The 12,301-nt window shown below is 35.8% G+C and overlaps 1 protein-coding gene across 2 annotated transcripts; it reads right to left on the bottom strand.

The window, feature by feature from the left end:
• Window positions 1-304: 304 nt before the first annotated feature.
• LOC107762239 (phosphoenolpyruvate carboxylase) lies at window positions 305-7,476 on the bottom strand. 2 transcript variants are annotated; one of them, XM_016580584.2, is made up of 11 exons: window positions 7,280-7,476; window positions 6,832-7,044; window positions 5,392-5,786; window positions 5,143-5,227; window positions 4,275-4,497; window positions 3,298-3,401; window positions 3,107-3,197; window positions 2,565-2,719; window positions 1,435-2,433; window positions 945-1,331; window positions 305-833 (listed from the first exon to the last, which is right to left on the bottom strand). In XM_016580584.2, exons 2-11 carry the CDS (start codon window positions 6,997-6,999, stop codon window positions 540-542), a joined length of 2,901 nt encoding a protein of 966 aa, XP_016436070.1. In that variant the 5' UTR covers window positions 7,000-7,044; window positions 7,280-7,476; the 3' UTR covers window positions 305-539. The 2 variants fall into 2 exon arrangements, with proteins under 2 accessions (XP_016436070.1, XP_075098172.1); XM_075242071.1 differs by lacking the exon at window positions 7,280-7,476 and having other exon boundaries at window positions 6,832-7,237.
• Between the last annotated feature and the right edge of the window lie 4,825 nt (window positions 7,477-12,301).

The following is a 12,301-nucleotide window of genomic DNA, read 5'->3' as shown; positions in this document are numbered from 1 at the left end:
TACTCCAAAAAGTAGTCAACAAAATGATTTTTTTGGTATATGTATATTATATACATTATAATATACATATTTTATACACCTTTTGGCTACATAATGCAACTAGTATTGGCCGACCGACAAATATTGTATTTTTCCATAAATTATACCAGCATTAGTTAGCTATGCTGTATTCAAAATACAAACCAAACACTGGATTCAAATACCAAATTTTATACCATGATTTATTTCATCTAATACATCAAAACCAAACGAGTGTATGATGTTCAGAGTTACTAAAATTGGAAATTGGAATAGAAAATAGGGATTCCAGTGAACGATGGATTCTAGTTCATTCCACAGCAAGCAACCTTGCTCAATGCTGGTCCCAATTCGGAGCTTTTTGCCCAGAAACTTAACGATACATGATCATAATGTATAGTTTCCAGTAATGGGTACAAATTCAACACCTCAAAACACAACAGGATAAGACAACATCTTCAATATTCCAGGTGATGATGCCTTTTCAAATATAAAAAAGATAAACATGAAACAGAATAAGCTTAACCAGTATTCTGCATTCCAGCAGCAATACCCTTCATGGTCAAGATGAGTGTGTCCTCCAAGCCAGGGGCGTATTCGCTAGTCGGGTTCAGCTTCACAAGTTCAGCAGCTGGCTTTGATTCCATGTATTCCTTGGATATGTGTGGCCTTGGTGTGACACTGTAGTTGGGGTCACGAATACGCTTTAGGGTGTAGGCTTGGCACACGTTCAATGTTGTGATATAGGAGTCGCGCAGCCTGAGTCGTTGTCTCAAGTAGGGATCGCCCTCCAAAAGATCCTTGTGTCCAGCAATCTATCAAAAAAGCAGAAAAAACAGAGGTTTAGATGTGATAATGTAGAACAATCAATTGCGAAGCAATCAAGCACGATAAGTGATAACTGATCCTTTTGAGAAAAAATTTACCTGCAGCAGGAGGCTCTTTGTCTCTTCGTAGTTTGATCTCAGTTGTTCACCGAAGGACCACAAATCTTCGGAAACCAGAAGCTTGTCGTATAATGCAGCAATGCTGGGGTTTCCTTTGGCAAACACCATTTCAACCAAATCAATTGTTACCCTAAAGAATGGCCATGCATTGTACATTTCCTGCAGCATGCGGAGGTTTTTGATATCCTTGTTGATGGCATACTTAAATGCTGCTCCAAAGCCGAGCCACACAGGAAGATGGAATCTAGTCTGAGTCCAGGCAAAGATCCATGGAATAGCTCTAAGTGATTCTATGCCTCCGCTGGGTTTACGCTTTGATGGACGGCTGCCAATGTTCATTCGACCATACTCTAACTCGGGTGTGGCCTGCATTCATGATTGGTAAAAGATATAACCAATTACAAAACTCAAGGCAATATTTGTCACAACATCTACAACTAATAACCAAGTTCATTGCTAGCATACTTACCAGGCGGAAATACTCAACGAATCGGGGTTCTTTAAAAACTATTGATCGATACTTCTCTGTAGCAACAACTGCAATTTCATCCATAAGCGCACGCCATTCTGGTTTTGGAGAGACTGGTGGATGCATCCCATGTTCAAGGGTAGCAGCAGTAAAACGCTGAAGTGTCCTAAAACACAAGTGTTCCTCCCCAAAACATTGCTCAATGACCTCACCCTGAACAGTAACACGCAGATTTCCATGGATTGTATCGGGTGGTTGAGACAATATAGCAAGATGGGTGGGGCCACCTCCTCTTCCAACGGTACCACCTCTGCCGTGGAACATAGTTAGCTTCACGCCGTACTCCTTGGCAACTTTTACAAGCTCCTCTTGAGCCTTATACAGCTGCCACGCTGCTGATAACCGACCTGCATCCTTTCCAGAATCAGAGTATCCGATCATGACCTCTTGCTTGCCATTTATCCGGTTTCTGTACCACTCAACTGAGAAAAGACGTGCAACAGCAGCAGGAGCAGCATCCAGATCAGCCAACTTCTCAAAAAGTGGAACAACTCGTAAAGGTTGCTTCACTCGGCATTCACGCTGTAGAAGCTCAACTGCAAGCACATCAGATGGTGCAGTGGCCATCGAGATGATGTATGCCCCGAAGCAGTCAGCTGGGAGTTCGGCTATGACATGGAATGTGTCCAAAACGTCGGCAATTTCTTCAGTTTTTGGAAGATCAGGTCCAAATAAAGGTCTCTTGCCGCTGAGTTCAGACAGAAGCCACTCTTGTTTACGTTCTTCAGACCATTCTCGATATGAACCAATTTCTAAGTGCTGAGTAATAGCATCAAGCACATCGGTATGGCGGTCCGACTCTTGTCTTATGTCAAGTCTCACAAGTGAAAGTCCAAAGGTAGAAACTTGTCTTAGGAAATCCAAAAGGCTACCATCAGCAATGGACCGATCACCACAAGCACAAAGAGATCTGTAGCAGAGCTCAAGAGGTTCCAAGAACTACATAAAACGTATGACCATATTAGTGTTATATGACCAAAGAGACTAAGTGAACTTTCACTGCTTTATTTTAGGATGTTCTGTACATGGAAAGCAGTCACAGGAAAAGAAAAAGTGCAGTAGTATAAAACCTGCTCAATACTAGTATACGTTGCTTCCTCTGGAATTTCAGAGTATCCATGGGCTAACAGTTGGCGAGCACGCTCGCGTGTCTGATACAACTTATCTCTCACATCACCAAGAATTACACGATAGGGCTCATTTGGAGGAACTTGCTTCCAAAATTCTGCATTAGAAGAAAATGTTGAAAGGTCTGAGACTATGCCATTGCTCTGTCCAAAAGAATTATTCTTTTTCTTTTTGGAAGAAAGGAACATCTGTCCAAGAGAAATAGAGAGAGCTGTTTTGCAATTTCTAAAAAATAAACACTGACCAGAGCAACAGATGCTAGATGACCTCTTTATCATAAAAAGTAACACCATTTCCTTACTTTTTTTGTTTTTCTTTTTTGATAGGCAATAATGAAAATAACACCCTTGGCTCACTTGAAAGGAGAAAATTTGACTCATACTGCAAATAAGCATTTAACACATTCCTATCAAGTCATGCAACTAACGAGCTTTTTTCTTGGATTCAATTTCATGGAACATGCTCAATAGCAATCGCAAGTTACCTATGTAGTGTTTTGCATCTCTCCTTGAAGAACTGTGGAGTACTTCATCTGATCGCACGCGAAGCTCATCGTTGCAACGCCACATAGATAACTAAAAGAATGTGCAAGTTAGAAAAAATATAAAATAGTGTTGAAATGGCGCAACATCTCAAAATGGATCAAGACAAAAGTAAGAAAAACATGTCGGATACCTCAAACATGAGGTCCTCTATTTGTGAATAGTACAAATTGGCTGCCATCATTCTGGCCAATAAGCAAACATCTCTTGTGACCTCAGGCGTCACTCTTGGATTACCTGTATTTAAAAGCGCAGGGTTGACAGACATATGAGGAATATTTACTGCATTTAGCAACTACGAAATCCACGTCCGGCATATATTAAAAAATCCATCCCAGAGGAGCAGAAGAAACATTTTGCTGTCCTCCATCCCTTCAAAATACATTTCAAACCTCTTTATAACAACATCGTTTATTCTGACATTTTTTTGGCTTTTATAATGAATGGTTGTTATATACCTATAACAACATTTGACGTTTAGATATTAATGGACCGTTATTAGACAAAAATTATCAAAAATCAATGCTTCCCCTTTTAATGTTACATTTAAAACATAAGAAAATTATTTAAATTTAAAATCTCAAAAGATATGCATAATTTACTAATTAAATATTAAAGAAAGCTAACATGATTAATAAATTCATAACTAAATGTGCAAGGATTTAAAATTTTGTGCAATGAAATGAAAATATACAAGGATATCTTTTAGTGAAATTAAATGAAATCTTTAACTAAGGAAGTAACATAATATTCCTTATCGTTCGTGGTGCATTAAAGTTTTTAGACTTATTATTCGTAATCTTAGAAATTTTACATGGTTGTTATAGAGGGATAATTTTACAAAACAACCTTATATTACAAAGATGGTTGTTGTTGTTATAGGTAAAAAGTTGCTACAAAGATGGTTGTTGTTGTTATAGGAAAAAAAAATAGAGAAGTAAAATATAACTTATAAAATGGGTTCCAAAAAAAACTTGGCTTTTACATTGATGACTGTTATCTAAGGATGTTATAGAGCGGTCTTACTGTAATATAATCCCGTTTCAGTTTTTTGTCCTCAACTTTCAACTAATGTAAGTGGAAACATTCTCTGCATGAGAGGAATCATACCATCACGATCACCACCCATCCAAGAGGAGAATTGAATAAGAGGTGCATTATAAGGAACTCGTTCATCAATCCCTATGTTTTTGAGAGCTGTATCAACACGGCGCAGGAACTTTGGTACGCCCTTCCAAATTGTTTCATGGAAATAGCTCATTCCAGCTCTCATTTCATCTTGTGGAGTTGGAGGAGTTCTTCGGATCTCATCAGTGCGGAAAGCAGCTTGAATCTGCACAAGAAGTAAGCAGCAGACAGTTGTGAAAAACGAACTAACTCCAATGTTTCAGCATAAAATACAATTCAGACTAAGTGGTTGTGTTACTGCAGGAAGAAATTAAGCACATCCCTTCAAAATTTATCAATCTACGTGGAGGTTGAAACACAGTTAGATTCAGTGTAAAAGGATAGAGTAATAGTACAACTGATACTTTACTCAACCGCCAGAAAAGCAAGGATTACTTGCATTACTGTAGTGGCCATCTCATGCAAATAATTCAGCTTTATAGTGATTGACTGATTAAAATAATTCAGCTTTTACAAAATTCTATAAATAGAAAAAGTTTTTGACATCAAATGTTGCAACTTTGTTGCACCAGTAAAAGCACAAAGGTTCAGTACATTTTAAGTAGAGCTCCTTCCATCATAACATACATAATTTAAGTTTTGGACTATTAACTGAATAACCAAACAGAATCTACAATAAGTGATAAGATAATTTTGGTTTTCCAATCTTCCTGCAAATTCTTTAATGAGTCCCATCTAGAAAGCTTAGAGAGTAAAACTACATTAATATATGATGGGGCATAGATAAATAAGGATCGAATTTCATTCAAGGAAAACCACATGCATTAAGTAACTAAACATTGATAATTACCTCCCTCTGTAAAGCCTCATCAAGCTCCTGCTTATCATCAGGTGTAATGTCTTTAGCATACAACTGAGCCAAGCAGTCCCGGATCCTGAAAATTTAGTTAGAAATAAAGTTAGTAGAAGAAACCAAACAAAGGACGAATGCAAGAAATTTGGGCAGAAAGAGAATTTCCATTTATACTGATTAGGAAAACAAAAACGAAGCACAAAATTAATTGGTGAAAGACAAAAACTTGGTGATTCGAGACAAAACCTTCCATGTTTTTGAAGCAAAGATCTTCGGACAGATTGAGTAGGATGAGCAGTTAGGACGAGATCCACAGTCTGATTTTTCAGAGCATCAAAAACTTCTTGAGGGGACTTCTTCAAGTCCCCCACCAGTTTCTTAAAAGTTTCTTCAATATCTGATTCAGTTGTTGCATTGCTCTCATCGACAAAATCTCCCGTTTTCTTCAGCTTTTGGCGCCGGCGGTAGGCTATCTGAACCTCCTCGGCCAAATTGGCCAAGTTAAGCATGTGAGAGAAAGCTTTAGCAATGACAATTGAATCCCCTGGATCCAAACTTGTGAATACATTGCCAAGCTCCTCCAGTTTCTTCGGATCATGCTTTCCTTCATACTCGGCAGAAAGCTCATAGCACTCTTGGACCTAGAGTGATATTGAAGAAATCAAAGACTTTAATGTTGACCAGTTTTTTACAAACCTCAATTGATTTACGATGATGGAAACGTCAACACAAAGTTTAGGATTTCAAATTACAACACATGTCGATTTCGTCTACTATACTAACACTGTCAAAGATTGAATTTCTGTGTTAGCTTTAAAATTGGAAGAAAAACAACACTGTCTTTTTCAAATTTAATCAAATTCAAACTTGTGTATCCAAAACTAAGTAAAATCACAGAACTTCATCAACATTAAATCGAGAGTAGACAGCGACGAAACAACATTTTGAAAGATGATGGACAATTGACTATATAATACCATTTTAAGTATTACAAACATTTTAGTGAAGTGTTTGTGGTCAACTCAGTCAGAACAGAAATAAAAAAATCCAATCCTTTTATTCCCTTTCCAATAAGTGACATAAAAATTCAATCTTTAACTTCAAGAAATAAACCAGATTAAAAGAAACAACATCCCTTTAAAATTTAATCACATTAAAACTTTGTATCCTACAAGTAAAATCAAAGAACTTCAACAGCATTAAATGAGAGTACACAACATCAAAGACCACTTTGAAGATGATTGACAGTTGACTATCTAATACCGTTTTTAAGTAATACAAACATTTAGACTCAAGTGTATATGGTCAACTCAGCCAGAACATACATAAAAAATCAATCTTTATCATAAAATAGATTAAGAATGGAAGAGAAACAACACCCTTCTTATCGAATTTAATCAAACTCAGACTAGTCAAATCTAAAAAAGTGCAGCCCAGTGCACTCAGATCCCGTTATGTGCCAGTATGCGCGGGTCCGGGAAAAGTTCGAAACAAAGTATATAAGTTGTACGCGCAAAGAAATATAAGAAGCTAACACTCAACCCCTCACATCCTGGTCACAGGTCAGTCAAACTGGTCAAATCCAAAGACCAAAAAACACAGAACTCCATGAACAGTAAATTGACAGCACAAACAATTAAATAGGCCCAAAAAACAAAAGAAAGAATAATTGGGAAAAAAACATACTGTTTCTTTGAGATCTTCACCATGCAAATCCTGAAGAATATCAAGAAACCGATCCAAAAGCAAAGCATCATACTCAACAAGTTTGTCATCTTCAGAAACTTTACCAGGTACCAATTGTCTCAACTGTGCATCAATTGATGCCAATTTCTCCAAATTACGATTCGCCATTTCTCACTCTCACTACCCCTCAATTCAACTATCACTTTAAAGACCCTGCAGCAAAGTACACAACTTAAAAATCATAGAAATTTTTACAAATTAAAACTGACCACAATATTTGATCATGACCCAAGTAAGTACAAAAACAAAAAAACAAAGGGACCACTAAATTTTGTAGCCACTCAAAAAAAACCAGTTGGCAACTCTATTTAGCTAAATTCTTAGTATTAGTTTATTTGCAATTAAATGATTTACCAAGTGTAATTGTGACATAAATAATGTGCAGTACCTGAATTTTGATATCTCAGAATACAAAGAATGAGAAGAAAAAGAAAAAGAAGCGACTTGTGTCTTCACAGTAAGTGAAAACTTTGGTTTGAGGGAGTTATGTGATGTAAAGACACTGAATATAGGGTAGCTATATATAAGGAAAAAAAGAGTTTTTTTTTCTTTCTTTAATTTACAACCATATATTGTATTGGCATTAATTTTATTGAAATTTAAATTTTAAGTGATTTCCTTTCATGCCTCGACATAAGTTGGAAAATAAGTGAAATGTCAATCTCAAATAAAAGTAGCTATCTTGGCTTTACTTAACTGTCCTATGTCCTAAATGGAATATGCCTAAAGATTCTTGATTTATTTTCCAAAATTTGACGATACTCAATTTAGTCTACGAATAGAGATAGCTCATCTTCCTCTTTTATCACCACTACTATGTACGACCCTTTGCATAAGTTAGCTTGCATTTCTCTTATTTGTCCTATGAGTTTCCGAAATTTGATTAATACAAGAGACAAATGGACAATCGTATTATAGTAGGGTCGTTATACAAAAGCGAAGTTGAAATAATTTAGATTGAAAGGCAAAGTGCTGATAATTAAAGGTTAAAAACAACTTTTGAACCTAATTTTAGAGATCATGTATGTGTGGCATAAAAATAAAATTTTGATCTGAAAACTAGAAAACAATAAGGAATTAGTTTTAGTATAAAAAAAGGTACTAGTAGTATTTCAGAACGAAACAACATTGTATTTATTACTTTTTATTTGCCAATTTATGTTCTGTACCCGAAAGAGCTCACCACAAGTCTTGTCAATGGAAAAATAGTAGTACTAATACAAGTTAATATTTTTTGAACAAATAAATTGAGATAGATGGAGTAGTTATTTATGGTAATGAATGCAAAAATTAATATATACTTTTAAAAGTTGTTCAACTGTATGTATATAATTCTAAGTTGGAAAAACGATAGAAGCATAATATTGATGCAGATATAGGCATTTATTAGGCTATTGGGAGTACTACGTTGTAAAAGTAGTGCATTGCCAAACCTCTAAATGGCCCCTGGTACCACACCCTATTGAGAAAAACAGAAATAAAGAGAGAAAATTAGGGCATAAAAAAGTAGAAAATGGAATAATGCACAATGTCACTTTATAAAGAGCATGTCTATTGATCATTCATTCATGCTTGTGATGTATACTCTTTTTTTTATATTAAGGCGTGCTTTTCTTCTTTATTAAGAGCCATGATACGTGTCATTTTTTTTTTTTAACAGACTTGTCTTAATTGATATTTAGTTGTTAACTAATTCTTTTCATAAATTATATTCCACGGGGGTCATTTTAAATACCGTTTAAGGTTTTGATACACACTAAGAAAATCATCTTAACATTATTCATAAGGATTGCTGAACTATATTGCCCTTTATCTCTTTTCAAAATGAGTAATAACTATTAAGAGATTTTAAAAAAAAATTGTATATATAGTTCATTGGACCAAGAGTATATTTGAAAAAATTAATGCATCTTTTGTTTCCTAATGCTACTCTTATTTGGACTAGAATAATCTGCTTGAGACGACATTTAAAATGGTTAGAGGGACTGAGAAAGTAACATTTAAATACTGACTCAAATATAATAAGTTTTGAATTATTTATTGAACACTTGAGAGAAAAGAATCTTAATGATCTGATGAAGATCACTTTTGCATCTATATATATAATATTTTTTCCTTTTCTTACACTCCCCAGTTACACAATTTTAATTTTTTTTTTTGGAATGTTTTAGAATATGATCGAAAGCACATATTTTGTAGTAATTAGTTTGATGTAAATACTAAATAAGCGTTAATTTTTATGGTGTTTGGTGGAGGTCAAAAGTGGACCTCAAAAACTGAGATCAAGGGGGGCTCAAAAATGACGAATTATTTATGATACGCTGACTCAATTATGCACAATATTTGGCATCACACTTTTTAAAAAACAAAACATCAAAGAAAGATAAACTTTTACTTGCTACATTTTCATTATTCTTGTTCGGATCTCTACGTCTCCTTCTAATTAAGGTTCCAATTGGACTTTGAATACTCGAAAAGCTAACATGCTTTTATATAGCAATGCGATGGGTTTGGTTCTTGAAAACTTAATCATTCTTGTCTTGTTACGATTAGTTCCGTGAGTGGTTGTAACTTATTATTTGTTTTTTGTTTTATCGGAGCCCGATTAAATTTAGATTCATGTTGAAAAATTTCACAATAAAAATAAAATGCTACTTAATAAATATGATCTCATACCTAGGACTCAAACTCGAACAATATGACGAGAACCGGCTTGTTAAAAATTTAAACTAGTAGAAAGGAAATATTTTTATATACTTATTTTAAGTCTGCAATATTCTCCACAAAGTACAAACTTAATTATCAAGGGGGGCAGCTACTGTTGAAAGAAAGCGGAAATACTATTTATTTTATATTTCAAGTACTGTATTATCCGGTCCACATTAATCTGTGGGTTATAACTTATATGTTTAACATTAAAATAAAAAATAAAAAAACTAAAAAGCACTTTACTTGTTACTCTTTAACATAACATGTAATCCAACCATCAGGACGAGCTTTTAGTTTCATCTTACTGTGCCTTTAGGTATTCTATATTCAAAATTTATTGGCAACAATTCGAAATCACACCGAGTAAATCAGCTCACAATTTTTTATCAAAAAATTCTTTATTCTCACTATTCAAACTTGAAAGTTTGAGTCGGAGGAAAGTGTGGAAACACTATAAATCCTTCAAAATTGGAAGGGGTTTAAAAAAAAAACATAAAGTCAATCAGGAGGACGACAAAAGGAAGGATTGTTTTTATGTGAGAAGCCGCTGATTCTTTATCATAAAAAAATTGTATACCAAAAAAAATATTGTAAGAATCTTGCAACTGTCTAAACAATAGAGGTCGGATTCGGCCCATAACAACTGGAGTAATCCTCTAATAATAACTTGCTTTTTTATTGTATAAAACAGAAATTATTTGACAAGAAGACAATATAATATACTCACGGAAATTCCGGGATGAACCTCAGTATAACGACAGAATAGATTAAAAAAAAGGAAAAAGAAACAGATAAGTGGAGTGAGTAAGTAAATAAATAAGAAATAAATGAGAAGAAAAGAAAAATCGAATGGAACGCCTGGAGTAGAGATGTCAAATTATTTATTAAAACCGATCCCAACCAAATCAAATCGAATCGAATTTTAAGTTATTTTTATAAATAATCCCCTCGCCAAAAGATGATAATATATATAGAGAGTCAAAATTATTATTATATATAAATTTTTTTCGTGCGTTCACTTTTTTATATTTCTTTTACTGAAAATCTTTGTTCTGTCACTATTTGTATGAACCTCTAATTGAACCGAATAATTAAGATGAACCAGTAGATTCAAATGATAAAGAGGTGAAAAAGGTAGAAATGATAAAAGGGAGATTGCGTGCGGATAAAATCGGGGATAAAATTACTCCTAATTTTTCGGTAAAGAAACGAGAGGATAACGCGACCCGATATAGCCTCGGGTGAAGCCGAGGGCTTCCACAGATCAGAGCCCAAGAAGGATAATTGGTGCGCCCGAAACCGGACACGGCCAAGCATTGAGCTCGAGCAAAGTGAAGAATCGGGGCTAAGGAAAAAACGGTTACAGAGGACAAACAAGGGACCGAAATATCCGCACACAATCGGATATTATTAATAAATCTCGGGTTAAGCGTGTGTTAATTGATCCAGGTAGCTCGGCCAACATCATCCGATGGAGGGTCGTAGAACAATTGGGATTATTGGACCAAATCGTACCGGCAGTACGAGTATTGAATGGGTTCAACATGGTATGCAAGACGACGAAGGGTGGAATAACCCTACTAGTAAACATTGTCGGGACCACCCAGGAAATGAAATTTTATGTGATCGAGGGGGATATGAGATACAATGCCTTGTTCTGGGGGCCATGGATCCACAACATGAGAGTGGTGCCTTCGACCCTATATCAAGCGTTGAATTTTCTCACCCTAGGCAAAATCAAAACAGTCTACGAGGAACAACATGCCGCAAAGGAGATGTTTGTTGTTGAGGAAGTGATCCCGGTGCCCACAGTCACGACATCAAAAAGTAGGAGACTGATCGAAGAGAAAGAAACCAAATAACAATCAGCGGCCCCGACCCTGACCGGGTCGGGGAAACAGGGGGAACACACAATAAACGAGGATGATGATTTCGGTGTCCCGAGATCCTTTATAGCACCCGATGATACCGATGCCACCAAATCGACAATCGAGGCATTGGAGCAGGTTGTACTGATCGAGTACCTGGCAGATAGAAAGGTATACCTCGACACGGGGTTAACTCTTGAGCTTAAGAAAAAACTTATTGATTTTCTTAAAGCTAATGCCGATTGCTTTTCCTAGTCCCATTTAGATATGATAGGGATCCCACCGGTGGTGACAACTCACAAATTAAGCTTGGATCCAAAATTCCACCCGGTCAAACAGAAGAGAAGGCCGCAGGCCGAGATCAAACACGTATTCATCAAGGACGAGGTATCTAAACTTCTGAAAATAGGTTTCATTCGGAAAGTTAAATACCCGGATTAGCTAGCTAACGTAGTGGTCGTGCCTAAAAATGGAAACAAACTTAGAATGTGTGTAGATTATAAGGACCTAAATAAGGCATGTTCGAAGGATTCATTTTCTTTGCCTAACATCACCCGAATGATCGATGCGACGGCCGGGCACGAGACGCTGAGTTTCCTCAATGCCTATTCCGAGTACAACAAAATACGAATGGACTCGGGCGATCAAGAAAAGACTTCTTTTATAACTAAATTCGACACCTATTGTTACAACATAATGCCGTTTGGGTTAAAAATATCGGTGCTACGTATCAACGCCTAGTTAACCGGATTTTTGAAGAATAAATAGGACAATCAATGAAGGTTTATATTGACGATATATTAGTTAAGTCCCAGCGAATAGAGAACCATTTG

This window comes from Nicotiana tabacum, chromosome 21, assembly GCF_000715075.1.
Source record: "Nicotiana tabacum cultivar K326 chromosome 21, ASM71507v2, whole genome shotgun sequence".
Lineage (NCBI taxonomy): Eukaryota > Viridiplantae > Streptophyta > Magnoliopsida > Solanales > Solanaceae > Nicotiana > Nicotiana tabacum.
This window is presented reverse-complemented; position numbering and strand designations above follow the sequence as displayed.

Coding starts and splice junctions, on each gene's coding strand:
- LOC107762239 (XM_016580584.2), bottom strand. CDS start 6,999: ATGGCGAATCGTAATTTGGAGAAATTGGCATCAATTGATGCACAGTTG. Junction 3,402..4,274: donor GATGGGTGGTGATCGTGATG/GTATGATTCCTC, acceptor TTTTAAATACAG/GTAATCCAAGAGTGACGCCT. Junction 834..944: donor CAAAGAGCCTCCTGCTGCAG/GTAAATTTTTTC, acceptor CTTTTTTGATAG/ATTGCTGGACACAAGGATCT.